Consider the following 19,054-nt stretch of genomic DNA (forward strand, 5'->3'; position numbering starts at 1 on the left):
GTCATTTGTAAGAGCCGTTTCTGTGCTGTGGTTGGTTCTGAAACCTGACTGGTACTAGTCATATATATTGTGACTTGAAAAGTATCAGTTCAGTTGTTTCTAAACAAAATCTTTTTAAACATGTCGCTTAAAAAGGCAAATTCTAAAAGAAATATGTCTAGCAGTATTTCTAACCTAACCTAGATGCCACAGCTTCATACCAGGTAAAGTTTTTAGCCTAGTCCTCAAATAAAAGACAAATTCAACAAAGATTTCTACTGGAAAAAAGTTTTTAGTCTAACTTGCATCACTACTGCTTCCACAGTCAGACTTAATCAGGCCAGTGTCTGTTCTATGAATCAGATTAGTCCCTTCTGTTAACATATCTGCTTTCTTTACGCAACCAGGACATGTAGCTTTAGATGTGCTGCTTAAAAAAAAAAGATTCAGAAGAAAATGTTAAAATACAGAACAAAGTGTGATACTGTCATTTATTGATTTCCACTGACACGGTACAGAAAGAGCCAGAGGCTTGATTTTTTTCAATTATGCATTCCAATAGAATAATATTCATGCCTGATAAAGATAACAATTCATTACAGAAAGAAGAGAAAACAGTGTGCAGGTGGCCTTCCAATTACCCTTTGCCTGGCTTACATGCTGTTTCAATATTGGTGCCACAGGTTTTATCTTTACTGACAGAGTAAAAACACAAAATATATAACGGTATTTTCAGAGTCTTTGACCAAAATTAAACACAATGCTCAATTCTGGCCAATACAAAGTTTAGATACATAGGTTACTGACCTGTGCAAACAAGCCTACAACCTATCTTTACATTGTGTTTTTCTTTTAGCAGTAAGACAAAAATAAAGAAGGTGAAATTGCTCAAACTGTGTTTTTGGGTTACCAAGGCAAAACTGTAAGGCAGGCACCTTTTAGATGCATTTTTGCAGGTGACAGAGTCACATTTGCGCAGCTTGCTACAAAAATGACTTTCAAAATGGTTTATTTCCAACTATCAATTTGCCACCTTTATGTTAAGCATTAAACTGTTTCCATAGTAAACGAGATAGAGTGAAGCTACATGCATTTAAAGAACGACAGAACTGAATCGGTTCTGGCAGTGCAAAATGAAGACGGCAGCAAGGCCAAGCGTCCACTTGCAGAAACTGCTTAAATGAAATAAAATGTGCTTACATTTTTGCCATTTGACATCATTGTGTCACAAAAACAATACAAAATCTGAGTGCAACAAAGGCCCTGGTGATAATCTTTGCATTAATTATTTTTTTAAGTCTTCCTCCCAACAACACACCTTAAATACAGCCACCTAGTATTTCTATACATTTTAGTCAACCGTAAAGCAGAACTACAGTTTTGTGATCTATAACAGCTCCCATTTGGGGGTTTAAACTCCAACTACTGTTTTAATGACCCACAGATGCTTTTACGACACACATCCTTGCTAAAGGTAGCACTTCCTAAAATGTGGAACAGTTACCATCTGTTTTAAACTACGGTTTGAATTAGCTTACAAGTGTGCACAAATTAGATTAAAAGATGCGCTTCTCTTTGTATGAAATATTACATCAATTCCTGACAATAAAATGTAGTAGTTAAGGATGCCACCCTCTACTTTATTACTGTAAAAGCTATACACCCTGCTATCTTAGTGTATTTTACCATCCTGTCTACAACTGTATAGGTCATTTCTGCATCGATGCTGCGTCTGGAAGAAGAAAATACCAACAAAGTTTAATAATGCATCTCTTGACAAAAAGGCAATAAAAGCTACTGTGCTGCCCCCTTTTATTCCTGAGAGCAAAGGAACTCTGATCCAGGCTCATAGTACCAATGTCTTCACTGTGACTTAAGAGGCAAACTGGTCACATATCAGCACCCCGATTTAATGATACACTGAACAGACTGAATAGCTGGTTCCTTGCCAGTTTAACCTGCGGCCTATTTGGTCAACAAGTCCCAGTAGAAGACACAGAAAAGGAAAAAAAGCCACACACAAAGAAAACATGAACAGTCAAACATGCAACACTTCCTGCTTCTTTTAAACGAGCAAAAGATACTTGTTATTCATTAAGGAATAGTTCTTTGCATTCTCCTCTCTGGTGCTACAGAGTACACGATGCATGGTCACATTTTCACAGTTTAGACATGAACGAAAGAAGACAGAATATCTGAGGATTTAAAAACGCATCAGCTGTGAGTAACAACTGTTCACTTTTTTGTACAAAATTTTAAATCATGAACAACTGCCCGGGGCGACGCTGTGTAGTCATAACTGCCGCCAAAGAAAAAGGAAAGGAAACCGTTAATTGACAGGTCCACAAAACAGTGAATGAATCAGACTCACAAGGAAAAGGACAAAAAATTAAATTGGGCTTCAGAAAATAGACCGTTCACATAAAAGCTTTGTATCTTAAGAAAGGCTGCATAAAAAAAAATGTTTTCATCTTCCCACTGGTGGGATTTTGTTTTTATTCAATGTATGAAAAGAAACCAAAACCAACATTTTAAATGTAGTTGAAGTTTGGATGAGAAACAAATCAGATGCTGTATTCCTCTCATTCAAACAAAGAACCCCAATGTGTCTCCATTTTTTTATCCAGGTCTGACAGGAAGTAGGCGGCTGTAGATACAAAACGTGGTCCTCATCCATGAGTTGAGGAGTGAAGACTGCTCACAGAAAAGCAGAAGAAACGGAGTGAACAAAAATATTTTAAAACTGAAGAGGTAAACAATGCATGCCATGCATTTGTGATGTGTATTTTGTTGTTGCTGCTTTTGGAGAGGTCCCTCATTGCGGACTCTTGTTACCCTTTTTGCTCCTTCAGCTCCTCTTTTTTACTTCTGCTCCTCAATTTCACGTTTGACTTCAGCTACATAATGGTGATCTTTTCCATGAGCCACCTCCATGACAGCGAGAGCCTGAAGACAGAAAAACAGATTAGAACAAACATTTGATCAGTTTGCCTTGACAGCTGATCAAATGTTGAATGTAATAGTATTTGAATGTCAATACAGTGACGTAGCTTCAGATACCAAAGTTAAAATCAATGTATCAAAACATTTACTGCTTCCACTAGATTTAAGAGGGTAAGTAGCAGCCAGGTCCTGCTGCTCAACTGTACTTGATTAACTGATGATGAACAAGTGTGCCTGCTTCTATAAAACCAATAGTTTTGGCAGTTTACTGGTCTGGAGCGATCTTTCCAGGAGTGGAGGTCCTTTCAAATTCACCACAAGTCAGATCATTCACTGCTCAGCAAAACTGCAAAAAACCTAAGAGCTATATGGCTCAGATCCTACAGACCCCAGGTAGCATGTTAAATGCTAAAGTACACTCAGAAATAAAATGAACAAGTATGGTTGGAGAAAGGGTGATTATTTGCAGCCACAAGCTAGAGGACCAGGGCACCTTGCAGTCTCCGGTTGACTGTGACCAACATATTCTAGAGTCATATGTGAGACCATCTGCCCAATAGTCAAAGCCTTACTATCAGACCGTCATGAAACAGGACAATGATTCCAAGCACAGCAGCAAATCTCAAATTGGAATGCTGTGCAGGGACCTTAAGAGAGCTGTGCATAAACAAATGTCCACAAACCTCAAGCAACACTGTAACAGAGTGGGTTCAAATTCCTTACTTCAGCTTACCACTGTTAAACATTGCCCAACAGACCACTGAATCATGAATCATGGGGTTTACTTAGTTCTAGTACATGCAGAGACGCTCATAAGACACAAAAACAGGACAAAGAATGAACAACTGTCCACTCATTGGTCTCTCCGTGGTCGCTTGTTGCATTTCAAATGCTTTTGCAGCCAACTGCTTACGCAATTCATCTTTTAATACACCAAATATTTATACATGTATTCACCTTCTTCAGAGCTTTGACTCCTTGGGTCTTCTTCTCGAGCCCCAAATACAGACGCCCTAGCTTGAGATACATAGACGCCACATTCAGGGAATACGCCGGATAGTGAACACTGCAGAAAGAACATAATCATCAAAATGAGCTGAAAACATCATCGTATACGATAAGTTAAAAAAAAAAAAAAAAAAAAAAAAAAGAAGTTAAATCCACATTTTTGGTACAGTTTACTTATTGTTTTGAAAGGTTAAAATAGACTACTATGTCTTAAAGAAGCCCTTAAATTTCTCCAGACGTCTGCACACTTTAAAGTAACAAAAGGTCATGACATGTACCTAGCTTAAAGGAATAAGAATAAAAGGTGGTTATGGGAGTGGATAACTTAGTTAAGGTGACAAATCAACAAAGACCCATAGCAACTGGTAAAATCCAATCAGAGAAAGAGAGGAAAAAAGTGTCTGCTTTATTTCCAAGACTCTTAGTGCAGGGCTTACAAGGTGAAAACAAGTTTTTCTTCTTTTTATGCAAGACGAAAACAACTTTGATACAGTTACAAATTATAATGTACCATTGTAGACAGTGATTCAATTAATCTAGTCTTTATGACCTGAATTTCCAACAGATTACCTGTATGGTTGAACGATCTTCTCTCCATAGCTCATAGCGCCATCCCAGTCCTGCATGTACAGGCACACCCCCATGGCCTGATACATCATGTGCAGCATGTAGACATTTGTGTCTGCAAATATAGCTCCCATCTTCTCCAGGCTGAGCTCACACATTTCTAGCAGCTCACTGGGGGGTGCAAGAGAGTCAAGAAATAATGACACAGAAAAGGCAGCGCAAGAAGAGGAGGCAGCAAAGCTGTCAGAGATCAGGAGAAAGACGAGAATACATTATAATAAGGGAAGGATATTTTTGTAGTGTTTGGCACGCCTGAATTCTTCAATGACATTTTTGGCATAACGGACCATGGATCGGATTTCCTCAGGTTCTGGCGGAGGATTCAGCTTCCTGATCTCCATTTTTGCCTTGTCCTAAAGACAGAGTGAAAAAAATAATACCGAGTTTTATAACATTGCATCTTATACAAGACAGTCTTTGGGGGAAGCTATGTTAAAACATAAGAGTACCAAATATAAACAGCTGTACTGTCTGACAACAGCATTACTTACACTGGGAAAGAAACAAAATTAGACACAAATATCTCAGTATGCATTAACCAGTAGTTCTGCTTGGATTTTAGAGCACAACATTAAGTCACTGCTTCATAATGCAGTGCATAAGATAAGCTAATTATAGTCGGATATTATTAAAAGGCAATTCCAGTAAAACCAAAAAAGACCTGAGGAGAAATTTAAGTTTTTCTGAAACTTTCAGATTTCGTTCCAAATGTAAAAATGTGCAAAACATCTTGTCACATGCTAAGTACCATTTCTATTCTAAACAGAACATGCTATGAAGACTGACGCATATAAACAAAAGACTGCATTAGTACCCATACAGTACACTAGTTTATAATGTGGAACTGGGACACAGCCACCACATCTCTGACAGTGTAAGGTGTCGTTTGAAACAGAGGGAGGAAGCACAGGTTGGCACAATGAGGACAATGATCCTGCTGCATTTCCCCAACACACAGCTAATAACTGACCCAGATAATGTACTTGCTGTTTTAGTCCTCAAACTAACTAAATTGTTTGTTGTTACCAGACTCCCATTCAAGATATCAAAAATGTATGCGCTCCTAAGAGATAAACCCAGAGTACCTTAGACCTGGAGGTGCACTCTGTGCACTGGCATGTGAAAAAATAGGAATCCAGCAACCTCTCCTTCCTGTCCTCTGTGGGGTAGAGCAGGTCTATGTAGCTGTTAAATATCTACAGAGAGAGACATGACAAAAACAACCTACAATAAGAGACTCTTACACTTCTGTAATTCAAGGTTTCAAAACGATGTATTTACTTGCCTCTTCTCCAGGGTTTATCTCTTTAACAGCTCTGACCTCAGCTACTGTGCCTTTGTAGGTCACTATGACATTAGGACTACAGCTATGATTCATCAGTGCTACACTGGAAAGAAGAAGGAGTGAGAGAGACAAGTGAGAGAAAAGCTGTAAAATTAAAAAGACACTGATAAAACACTACATTTAGCAGCTTTGTGACACTGGTACTACAGCTCTGTGGGGTATCACATGCAGTTCTGCCATGAATACTTTTATTTTTTGTAAATTGTATTCAAGAGGGCAGCCAAATCAATATTTAGTGTGAGCACTATTCACTTTTCCAAGTTTAAGGTATTTTAGTGGCTGATCAGATACCTCTTGGTAGGATTGTTGTCAGCTATGAAGTAGTAATATGTAAAATGACCATAAACAGTTGCTTGTACACACTTCACATAGCATGAAATAAACAGACAAAATAAATAAACTGTTCTATAAATATAAAAACCTCTCTGAGGAAAACTGTCACTGAGAAAGTGGGATGAGATATTCAGGGGAAAGAAAAGAGGAATTTATTTTGAATTTAATCTCCTAAAACGTCCACACAGAGCGCTGAATGATGACGACATGTTAGCTGCTTACTCAGGAAAAACAGCTGATCCCAGATGTGAGAGTTCCTCGTCCTCTATGGTAAAACCATTACAATTAACCTGAAGAGAAACAAAAGCAGGGTTCAGCAACATGAAAACACAACTTGCATCAGCCTCGGCTGTGCCGTGCCACCCACTCCAGTGAGGAGGAGGACATTCTGGTAGTGGAGATTAAATGCAGCTGTGTGATAACAGGCCAAAGAGGTTGTTTCCATTGATGTAGCTTGAAGAGGTGGGAGACAGCCCACTGCCAGACAGATAAAATTTAAGCGCTCAAAGCTGCAGAGTTAAACGGCAAAGAATCAGTGGGCGTGTGATACAGAGCCTAGTTAAAACAAACATGCACTCCTTTATGTCTTTATGCTTACAAGTGCAGGACAACTGAGAATGGAGGGAGGGCTGAAAGATGAAGATGAGTTCCCCTAACCCCCAAACAGTATGAAATAAAGATTCTTAGTGGGAGAAGGCTTGAAATCAACTGATTTTAAGCTAGTGTTCAAGTACAGATTATCAGGTGTTTGGGAAAAGCGCTGCCATACGAACAAGGTACAAATTCATTTAAAATGACTGTTAAAGTCTCTGCTGTTTTAAAACAACCACAATCTATATGATCAGTACCAAGTGTGGCTCTATGTATAAGCTCACCAAAGCAACCAAGAAACAGGGCAGCTGCATCTGTTTGGTTGGAAACGATGCGTCAGGGTGTCCAGGTTAAAGTGCACACCACTAACTGTAACCTGAATCTCCACCATTTGAGACCAGCTGTGCTGCATGTTTCCAGTCTCTCTGCACTGTTGACTGTCAAAAAGGCAAGCCAGTGCAGTGTAGTGATGTCATGCAGAAATATGTTTAGTACCATAAAAATAATGGAAAATAATGCCAACTGAGGGTAGGGAATGGCTGATGTAGCAGTCTCAGCGATAAAGGTAAACACTGCATTGGCACCGCCATTAGATTTTAGTTTTTGGATCCATTGGTTCACTGACAACTTAAACAGCCTTCTGGTGTTTCTTCATTGATACCTGTGCAAATAGCTCCGTGAGAGCCTGTTCATCAGGAAGGTTACTGATGTGTCGGGAGTAGAAGTGATGCAGCGCTGCTATGTCTGTCTGGTTCATCTCCTCCTTTTCGCTGTCCATCTTATCTAAATCTGTCAAAGAGAATCAGATTAAAAAGAATAAAAGGGACAAAGGGCTGAGTAACAAGTGAGAAAATTAATAATTACATGAAAAGCAACTGACAATATAACAGACCAGACATTGGGCTTAACATTACTGAGATTTATTTAATTACATTTATTCACATTTATTTAAAAGTGAGAACCAAACATGTAAATAATAAACATGTACTACTGAGTTGTCTCTCATTGGGAGGAAAAAGTGAAAAAGCAGCTGACTTAAAGTTTGATATTTAAGTCAGCAAAACGTAAATATCAATATAACGTCTGACCATTCAGTTACACTGGACCTCTTGCAAAACATTTGATCTTTTTTTCCGAGTATAAAGAAATATATTCATTAAACTGATGATTCAAATAATAATAATAATAATAATAATAATAAGGTTCCAAACTGTAAGCAGATGAGAACACCTCAGTGTTAATAAGTGTTAAACACAGCACCACTATGAGCCGTCTGTCTTTGCCAATCACACAAACCCACTCAGACACAGACGAGTAGCAGCAGGCAGCAGCTGGCCAACCATTTGTTTGGTTCACATGAGGGACAGGTATGAAGGTTAATTCTCTAACGATCCTGTGGTGACACATCTGAGCCGGAAACAACAGTTCAGACTAAATAATAATCCCAAATGGAGCACAGAAAACTGTTTGTTGGCACTTCGGGGAAACCAGAGATCATGCATGTGTGAGATTACGACCAATGGGACCTGTTTCACTGTGTTTTCAGCTTCATTAAAACCTGAAAGTTGCACATTAGTAAAGCAGTTAGAACAACTGCAGAAAACAGAAACAAAAATGCCCTGTAAATCTTGCTGTTTAAAAACAGGCTCAGCAGAGTTTAGTTTCTTAATTATGAGCTGAAACTGAGTTATATTAACAGATAAGTGCATCTCAGCATAATCACAGTTTCCCGGTGATGATAGATCAGTTCATTGCTCAAGGGCACAGTAGCAGTAGAGAACATGAAATTACAGAAACCAGAAGCTTGGGATTTAGATCCCCAGTGCTTTGCACACTTGGAGTGAATGAAAGCGACAGAACCAGGACTGGAGGCTACAGCTGAGGATATTAATAGACCCACTGCCACAACTGCAGAGACATAGATAGATTGTGCACACACACACACACAGTGTAACTAAAAGTGCATGAATGTGTAACTAAAGTGTATGCTTATGTATTCACACTCACACACACGTTAACTTACGAGCTTCAAACTCTTTAAGCAGTAGCAGCCTTTCTGAGGGAGTTCGCTCTGTTGTGGCTCTCTGCAAAACAACAGTGTTTAATGAAAAAACCTGAATCATAGCGATCGCATAATGATGTAACGATATAAACTAAACTTAATTTTCCCTTTATGCTGAATTAAATTACCTGCAGACGGTTCTAGTATAAACGTTCAGCTGAGTTTAGACATTAAATATCTTTATGGTAATACAGCAGCTTCCAAGCATAGCTCAGGGACAGCAGTGTTCATGAGCATTGTCATCAACCAAGATAAGACCTACATTTAAACGCTGTGGTCAAATTACGACACCAGAAGGCCGTGTTAACGCTGCACAACGACTGTTCATTTTAATCTAAACTACATGTGTGATTACACTGCGCATGGAAAACTATGTAAATTAAAGTGATGAGTCAAGTCAGATTATTGTGAAGACCCAGATCATATTTCACTCAGATATTTATTTCAAGGATTGCTTGTTGCTCCTTCCTCTTCTCGCTGTGTTATTCATCCAAATGGTAATTACGGCGTCTTAACCATAACTCTTTATTTTTGTTATGTAGAAAACATCTATATCTCTCATAGTTTTTTTTTCCTTTTTCATTTTAGTGTTCATCTCTGAGTACTCTCTGGATACTGAAACATTACTTCTCCTGCTTCTTTGTGTCACTTCACCTGTTTCATGATGATTCTTGCCACCAGTCTGACCGTTTCTGATGGACACCAGTTTTCCCCGTAGGAACACATCGCTACACACTCCAGCTTGTGCATGGGCCAATCACCTCTCTGTGCAAACACACAAACACAGTAAGTAGTAAATTATCCTTTTCTGAATAAGTGTTATAAAAGGAAAAACAACAGGATACGCAAAATTAAGACAGCAAAGAAAAGGAGAATTAAACGGACATTTCTGTCATCAAAGAGTAAATCACTGATAAATTAATGACCGAGGCAAACACCATTCTGTCTCTGTCTGTATTTTACTGCAGTGTACAGAGTTTGATTTGTACCATCACACTAGAACTAAACAGATCGTCAATAACTGAACAGTTGTCAATAACTCAGTAATGTAATGTGTTACTACACTAAATTCAGCAATCACATTACAGCTGCAGTTATGTTGCTACTTGTCTTACAAAGGTTCTTCATTGGGGACAAATAGAAAACATCTAACTGGAGCCTCTGTTGGTCCTGCACTGACGTTAGTTGATGTGCAGGGAAGGAAAATGTTGGAGTGGAGATACAGTCATTAATTTTATTGCACTAAAGAATAAGAGAGCACTGTTAAAGTGCAAACTGCTTACAGGACAGACACAGCTGCATCATGCTGCTAATGCATTATTGGCTCTTTGCAGGCATCTGCACAAGAGAGCATGCTAATGTTAAGCTAGCAAAGGAGCACTTTTTTGAACATAAAGTACCAACTGACACCTAGTCCTAGTCAGTTCCTTTAGCTGACTTTTGAAACTTACAAAAAGACTTCAAAATCTCCATTAAAAAGACCAAAATGATCATCTTACCTGACAGTCAACATTGCAGTAGTAGGCCTGCTTACATTTACCACACTTAAAAAGGTCTTCTCTCCTGTAATGACACAAAGATGCAATACATTCAGATACTGCTGTACGTAAAAGGGACACTTTCTTTTAAACTACATGAAGAAACACTATGACACACCTGGATGGTGGATACGGGAATAAACTTTATAGTGACAGCCTTCAACTTCTTTAAAAAAATGACAATAATAAAAATTCAACCTGATATTGAACGAGAAGGCCGTGACAGTTTGTTATCGTCTGGCACATAATAGGGAACATGAAGATGTTTAGAGTTTAATTTTAATCACATCTGGGTCACATGCATTGGATATGAATTTCAGATTAAATTTTCAGGAGCGTCTACAAACATTTTCAGTTCACTAATTATGTCAGATAAGGCACAAGGTGCAACACGGGGGCAAATATACACACTTGCGTACATGCCTTCCAGTGCATGCCTGTCCTGGACTTGACTTCTCATCTCATGGCTCCTCCTCTTTTGGGACACAGGACGCCTATATTTAGCACCCTAACCTTTCAATGCTCTACAAACCTTTTAATGGCTCCTTTGGTAGAACGCGTGTGTGTAAGAAAGTGTGTCAGTAAGAGTGTCACAGAGAGTGAGTTCATATAATGCTATAAAGTGTTGTGAAGGGATTTTAAACTTAAACTGAATCCAATTTCCTGTCATGTTTTTGATAAAGTGTGCCTACACACTCCTACACATGCTCTCTGAATGCTGTAGGCCACTCAACAGCCTACACGGTTACACGTGCTAGCTTTGGCAGTCTGATATTACAAAGGCAGCGCTTTGTCAAGTGTGTGCATGGACACAGTCCCTTCCACCCTCCAAAATTAATCCCCAAAAAGTTGCAAAACAACAAATATAAACGAAGACAAAAAAAATAAGACAAGACATAGTGCAGAAAATCTAAATTAAATAGAAAAGTCTAAGAAACACAAATAATAACTATGAGACACAATACACCCATGTAGAGAGAGGAAATTACCACAAATTACCATAAAGCCACACAACATTATACAGACATCCGCTACATGCACAGCTGGAGACACAAAAACAACATTATGTAGTTTGTTCTGGGGGTCTCGGTACAAGTGGGGCTCTTTAACAGGTCTGTGCCCAGAGCACGTGTTGTATAAGACAAGCAGACACGTTATACTATGGCATCAATAGGGCTGCAAATTTACCAAGTGGTCCTTTAACCAAGTATGCGACCTGTAAATACTGATAACCTATTTAAGACTATATAGGGTATATACACAGTACTTAAAAAGCACTGTATCGTTTTAAAATCCACTCGTGTTTTACTCTCTTGACTCCGCAGTGCTACAAACAAAAGCTGCAGCATCTGTCAGGTGAGCTGGCTCGTCTCACTGACCCACTTTAATCAGCTGAGTAGGTGCACAGGGGTTTAACTGCTAACGTAGCTGTAATGAGGTTAGCTGGCGATGAACTGGACGTTACCCGCTCCACTCAGTTCTCCTTTTCACAGAGGAAGGCGCCTGCTCGTAGCTACCTGTTACAGGGGGGCTCTGTCAGCTGTTTGAGTGAGGTGAGGTGCAGTTTTACCTGGTGAAGCAGTGCTCACAGTGCGCTCCCCTCTCATTCACGGTCAGCACGTAGGAGTAGGCAGGACACGCGAACACCAGCTCCCCCACCGCGAAGTGCCTCACCGCCCGCAGGCCCCTGCCTTTATCCGGGCTCAGAAACCTCTCCGTCCCTTCTATGCCTTCGTTCTTCATGGTATATTTTGTAACGATTCTCCGGTCCCTTACACAGACCACCACCTGTGACTGCTGACCGCTTTAATCAGCCTCTGTCTGTGCTCCTTCTTCCTCCCTGCCCCTCCATGTGTCCGGAGCGACTGCCATCGCCCCCTGCTGGAGAGGCGACGGTAAGGACAGTGCGGCTGCACTTCTGTCGTGAAACGTTTGAATATTTAAAAATATATCTTATGAATTAAAGATTGTATAAGAAGAATAATCAAACTGCATAAAAGCACTTACACCATACTGTCTTATTTAAAAACGTTCAACAATGTAACATAAAGCAACAAACCAAAGAAGACCTGGGAAAAAGATGTTGTCTCTGCATCTGAAAATGAGTCATGGGAAAACAATATTTAAAAAATTAGTCAGGGATACCAGGGGCAAATTTATTCAGGATAAAATCATTAATCGGTATTACTACGCTCCTTTCAGATTACATGAAATTGGTTTAATTAAAGATGTGTTGTGCTGGAAATGTAGGACAGAAAGATGGACTTATGTGCATGCATTATGGAAACGCGCCAAAGTTTTTCATTTTTAGAGCGATGATTTGGATTGTATGGGCCAATGATTTAAGTCTGATTTGCCAACGTCACCACAGATGTCTCCCCTTGAAGATGGAGGTCCTTTAGCACAGTTAAATAAGTGTGTAATAAGAGTATTGATAGTGGATCTAGTTACTTGTACCTCACTAATCCTTAAGCTTTGGAAAGAATCTCAAACTCTGACAATGAAAATGTGGATGCTGAAATGTTGGGAAGGCTTAATTGTAAAAATGAGATGCCAGAAAGGAATGGAGCAGTTTATTATGAGTCCTTATCTAAAGAAAAAAAAAAAAAGTATAATTTGATGCAACTCCGATTGCATGTATTGGAGTTTAGCAAGTGAATATTACCCACTAACTTATTGTAAATTGTCTCATACACCTCACTCATATCTGTGTCTTTGAAATTCCATTTTCTTTACTTTCTTTTTTCCTGTGATGTTTCCTGTTTTAATGTTTCTATCTGCTCCAGTTATTACCTCACCCCCTGGTACTTCTCTATTTTACTGTCCTCCTTCTTTCTGATGCTGCTGTACACTGGAACTGCCACATCAATCTGTGGTCTTCTGCTCCTTGTCAACCACCAACATGTCTGGTTGGTTGGCCAGCAGCTGCTTGTCTGTTTGGAACTGGAAGTCCCACAGGATCTTAGTCCTGCTGTTCTCAACCACCTTTAGTGAGGTCTCCCACTGGGACTTGGGGACTTTCATTCCAAATGTGGCACAGATGTTCCTGTACACTATGGTAAATGACCTGTATTTGTATAGTGCTTTACTTACGTCATTCACCCATTCACACACTGGTGATGGCAAGCTACATAGCCACAGCTGCCCTGGGGCGCACTGACAGAGGCGAAGCGCTCTGACTATCCCAGCCACTAAATTGTGCCTCTAAGTGTATGCTGTCCCAGCTTGGATCTTGATGCTATGTGTAATCTCCAGGGGGACCATTGCACAGTTTGCATATCTTGGCTCCTGTCAGCTGTGGTAGATCTGTTCCTTAGCTCGTGATCAGAACTTCTGTACTGTCCTTAAAGTTGACCTCTTAAGCCACTGGTAGGATTTCTTGATGTCAGCCACTTCCTCTCTCTGTCAATAATACATCCCACACAAGGGAGTGATTGTCCATGATTGTTCCTCTTCCTGTTCCTCATCAGTATCCATCTTCAGCTGCTTGAAGCATTCTTGGAGATCTTGCTGATCTATTTGCAAATGTGTCATGTTTCATCCTGGATTGTATTGACATGCATTAATCCTTGCCCTCCCTCTTTCTGTTGCTCTTAGAGCCTCGGGATACTGGACTGGACTTCAGGTGGAAACCTCTGTGCATTGTGACGAGTTTTTGTGTCTTGACATCAGTACCATCTATCTCTTCCTGTGGATGTCTTATTATTTCAGGTGGGTATCTGATGACATTATGTATTAATGACTTGGTTCTTATTCCTACCATTCAGCTGGCTTCTCAGTACCTGGCAAGAGGGATCAGTGAATTGGTGTCTTGCTCACTCTTGGTGTGCAGCTTGATGTCACGATGTCTTGATCCTACCTCAATAATCCAGGTAAGAAAATCCTGGATGATGATTTATTCGGTGTCTCCAGACTAAAGAAGTCACATGGATTACTGATAGAGGTGGGAATCACCATACAACACACGATACGATATTATTGCAATTTTTAAAAATATTTTGTGATATTCAAATTCTGTACATAAAGGTAAACTTTATCAATATTCATTTTATCTTATATCAAAGTCTCACATTCAGTCTTTCTCTCATTTGAGTCAGTTTTATTGTTGACAAACTGAACGGTTTGTATTACAGTCTAGTCCAACTTAACTGAACGCAACCATCTGGTACAATTATAGCTATTCTGAACTATGCAATTTATGAAAACTATGCAGCCCATTCAGCAACTGAAGAATTTGAAAGTAAATTAAAACAAAATATAATTTTACATTAAATAAAAAAGTTTTAAACTTAATTAAAGTAAAACATGTCTTAAATTAAAATAAGTAAACTGTCATGTTTATTGCTGCCAAAAAAAAAAAAGTTAAACACATTTGGACAGTGAAGGAATGTCAGGATTCTTGCTTAGAAAAAGGATCAACATGCTCTGAAGTCAGAGCATGTTCCAGTCCACGAAAAAAATTGTTTGTAACAAAATATCGATTTCTGCTGTCCCTGTATCGATACATTATTAGCAAACAAAATATCACGATACTACACAGCATCGATTTTTTCCCCCACCCCTGATTACTGACGAAACATTTCTCCCACTGAAAAGACTGCATCCAGATGAACACGATCAACTTTCTGGGATTTTAAATGGAAAAGTTTTTTTTATAGTCTTATTTAATAGTTTTTGCGCACTCTTACCCTGTTTCATCTTAACAACTACTAAAATTGTAAACTTTTTTTTTTCCAGGAGGGAAGCAGTCATAGATGTGAACAGATGCAGAGGGCCTGCATCAGGTTACTATAATAGTGTGAGTTACAACTAGATAAGCAGTCTTCAGCAAGGTAACAGCACACTTGTATAATAAGGACTGTCTTTAAATAAATAATATTCTAAATTTGATTGCAAACAAACGCAAGGCTGCAACCCATCAACACCTGGAACTCAGTGGTCGAGTGAGAGACTAAATAAGCTTGAATGAGAGTAAATCTGGGAAGGTCAGCTCCAAAATCCTGCCAGAAGACTTTCCAAGAGTTGGGGGTGTCAGTGTCCATTAAGTTTAAGAAGGCTAAATGGGTGCAAGCATGCAAGCTTTGGTGGTCTTATGGTGCTCTGATTCAAGAAAAACAGCATTTTGTCAGCTGTGCGTATGTACAGCTTGATGATGAGAGATGAGATGAGATAGCCTTTATTTGTCAGTTGCAGGTCTTTTGCCCACAACCGAGATGACAGACCTTGCCGACTGTACATACAATACACAAACATCACATTGGGGAGACAGGTCAGGCTAGGTAGCGAGGAAAAAAACATCGAAATGTGTAACACAAAAGGATAATACAGGAATGCACAGATATCAACACACCATAGCACAATAAACACAGACAAGCAACATGGGAAAGAGTTCCAGTGTGTACATCTGATCTGGGACCGCTGCAATCTTTCGACTGCGCCTCCAACTGACCCGATGTCCACATCAGAGGGGAGGTAAGCGTTGGAGGTGGCGTTGGATCCGGGGTAGGGAGGGTGATGCGTCGGTGAGTGCTTATCAGTATCAGTATATGTATGTGTGTACGTGTCCATAGTTCAGCTGAGACAGTGTCCTTCGCCCTGCCAGGCTAAGTAAACAGTCTTCCAGCCAACCCAGGTGGCCTTGCATGGAATGGGAAGGAACAGACTAAACACAGTCGTTATCAGGGAGTTTTGTTCAGCTCCGGCCTTGCAGCTGGCGCCGAAGGGGTATCCGCATAAGTGATGTTATTTTTTACTTTAGTGCGAACAGCTCGTATGAATTTCAAAGCAGTTCTACAGTCCAACACTGGTCTCTCAATCTCCCGTTGGAGAGCCGCGAGCTTCGCCATACTTGCGTTCTGTGATGTTGTCATTTCTTGTGCTCAAGGAGCCAATTTCTGAGAACTCACGGCAGTGTGCCTCCCCGAGATGTCATCCAATTTTGTGCCCAGAGATGTTATTCCAGGCTAGCCCTTCCGAGATGTATCCAGTCTGCAGTCAGAGATCTTATTCTGAGTATACACAGCAGCCGTAGCCTCTCCAAGATCTTATCCGTGCTGACTCAATGAGCCCATTTTGAGAAACTCACGCCTCTCCCATCATTCCAATCCCAGCGGGCAGCCTTGTGGGGGTTTGAACAGCCGGTTACGCTTTCTTAATTCTTCAATAAAACAGTGCCAAGCCAGCTCCGATCAGCCAGAACCCTGTTACCATGGTTCCGAACAGGTAGATATCTTCAGCACTCAGGCTCACCCAAGCCCAAACTTCTCTTTGAGAAAGGGGTGTCAATTGCATTTAGGGACCAGTTGATCCAATCCATAATTCCTCTTTTAGGTTTTAGAGAACAGACTGTGAGAGAGTGTTCCAGGGAAAATACAAAAAACCCCACGAGACTAGACAAGGATATAAGCAGGGAAGATAAGGGAGAGGACAAAAAATGTGTCCGCCTCCTCCGAGAGCCAAAGAAGAAGCTTGCTAATCTGTCCAATGTAGCACAGCCCCAGGCGTTCCAAAGGTTCAGGAAGACCTGGTTACACATCCAAAATATATATAACGTAATAATGTATAACATGACAAGGACACAAAGCAAGAGATGTAAATGAAAACACACATTACTGAGAAAAACCGAGCAATCAGATGATCCCCTGTAAGGAACCTCTTGGTAAAAGCTGGGAGGAAGGATTGCTGTTTAACAGGAAGAACCAGGCTCAGGGAGAGGCAGCCATCTGCATCGAGTTGTTGGAGGGTGAGAAGAAAGAGAAGAAAGAAAAGAGAAGCACCAAGAAAACCACAAAGTCAATGACTTCTTGTGGTGCTAAATATACATAGGGCCTGAAATATATTTATCTCAAAGGTTTAGGATGAACACAGTCTGGATATACTTATGATATTTGTCATCATCTTATATAGATCAGTAAGTCCATATACACCTCTCAAAAGAATTAAAGAAACACTTTTTAATCAGAGTATAACATCTTCTGGGATATTTATCAGGTCAGTTAAGTAGCAGAGGGGGTTGTTCATCAGTTTCAGCTGCTTTAGTGTTAATGAAATTAACAACAGGTGCACTTTGAGGTGCAACAATGAGACAAAAATAAACATGCTGATTTTACAGGCAAAATCACTGACATTTGTTTTTTATCCTCATCTTTTCTGACTTTTTTTTCCCTACTAGTTTTGGATTTAGCTAGGTTCAGTGTTACTTTTGGTAGCATGAGGCAATACCTGGACCCTACAGAGGTTGCAAAGATAGTCCAACTCCTCCAAGATGACGCATTAATACGTGTCGTGGCCAGAAGGTTTGCTGTGTCTCCCAGCACTGTCATAAGTATGGAGAAGATTCCAGGAGAGCTGGACAGGGCCGAAGGTGGTCCTTAACCCATAAGAAGGATAGGTATCTGCTAGAGTTAAAGATGAGCACTGTCAGAGCTACAAAACGACCTCCAACAGACCACTGGTGTGAATGTCTCTGACCAAACAATCAGAAACAGACTTCATGAGGGTGGTCTGAAGTCCCAGCATCCTCTAGTGGGACCTGCCTGACATCATGGAGCCAGACTGGCATTTACCATAGAATACCATAATTGGCAGGTCCACTACCGGCACCCTGTGCTTTTCACAGATGAGAGCAGGTTCACTCTGAACACATTTGAGAGACGTGAAAGCGCCTGGAAAAGCTGTGGGGAATGTTGCTGCCTGTAATATCTTTAATCATCAGTGTTGGTGGGTCAGCGTTGGTCTGGGGAAACACATCCATGGAGCGACGCACAGGCCTCGACAGGCCTGGCAACAGCTCCCTGACTGCGATTAGGTATCAGGACTAAATCCTTGGACCTTCCTTCAGACAATCTATCGTCTCATTAAGAGCATGCATACATGCAAGCACGTGGGGGCCATACAAACAAATGGGAACTATTTTGAGTTGCTGCAATAAAATGTATTAACCTTCTGGAACATTTTTTCCACTTTGATTTTTTGGGGTGACTTTGAATTCAGTCCTTTGTAAGTTGATAATTTTAATTTCCATTAAACAATGTGGCACTCCTTTATTCCTGACACATTACTCAGTCCATATCAGTATAGGTATCCAGCATCTTATTTCCCATTGAGATCTGATGTCTTTTCAAAATGTTCCCATAATTTTTTGAGTAGTCTAATATACAGTCATATTTTTAGGCTGTACATCTGACTTGGGGCAGACTAATGGAAGAAGTATAAGTCTTCATTTTGTTAAAATTTAGGGTCGATCGTGGCTCAAGAGTTGGGAGTTCGCCTTGTAATCGGAAGGTTGCTGGTTCGAGCCCCGGCTCGGACAGTCTCGGTCGTTGTGTCCTTGGGCAAGACACTTCACCTACCGCCTACTGGTGTTGGCCAGAAGGGCCGATGGCGCGATATGGCAGCCTCGCTTCTGTCAGTCTGCCCCAGGGCAGCTGTGGCTACAACTGTAGCTTGCCTCCACCAGTGTGTGAATGTGAGAGTGAATGGGTGGATGACTGGACGTGTAAAAGCGCTTTGGGGTCCCTAGGCGGGACTAGTAAAAGCGCTGTACAAATACAGGCCATTTACCATTTTTACCAAAATTCAAGGGATGCTTTATAATGTACATAATATACACTCACGAGACACTTTATT

The 19,054-nt window shown here is 40.4% G+C and overlaps 1 protein-coding gene across 2 annotated transcripts; it reads right to left on the bottom strand.

Annotated features, from left to right (window-relative positions):
* Positions 1 to 461: 461 nt before the first annotated feature.
* On the bottom strand, positions 462 to 12,290 carry smyd2a (SET and MYND domain containing 2a). 2 transcript variants are annotated; one of them, XM_006779937.3, is made up of 13 exons: positions 11,997 to 12,290; positions 10,388 to 10,451; positions 9,543 to 9,653; positions 8,850 to 8,910; positions 7,488 to 7,615; positions 6,458 to 6,525; positions 5,843 to 5,945; positions 5,643 to 5,753; positions 4,790 to 4,910; positions 4,501 to 4,675; positions 3,880 to 3,988; positions 2,815 to 2,925; positions 462 to 2,673 (listed from the first exon to the last, which is right to left on the bottom strand). In XM_006779937.3, exons 1-12 carry the CDS (start codon positions 12,167 to 12,169, stop codon positions 2,842 to 2,844), a joined length of 1,308 nt encoding a protein of 435 aa, XP_006780000.1. In that variant the 5' UTR covers positions 12,170 to 12,290; the 3' UTR covers positions 462 to 2,673; positions 2,815 to 2,841. The 2 variants fall into 2 exon arrangements, with proteins under 2 accessions (XP_006780000.1, XP_006779999.1); XM_006779936.3 differs by having other exon boundaries at positions 462 to 2,925.
* Between the last annotated feature and the right edge of the window lie 6,764 nt (positions 12,291 to 19,054).

The sequence above is a fragment of the Neolamprologus brichardi genome, chromosome 1 (assembly GCF_056152115.1).
Source record: "Neolamprologus brichardi isolate AB-2024 chromosome 1, ASM5615211v1, whole genome shotgun sequence".
In the NCBI taxonomy this organism is placed as follows: domain Eukaryota; kingdom Metazoa; phylum Chordata; class Actinopteri; order Cichliformes; family Cichlidae; genus Neolamprologus; species Neolamprologus brichardi.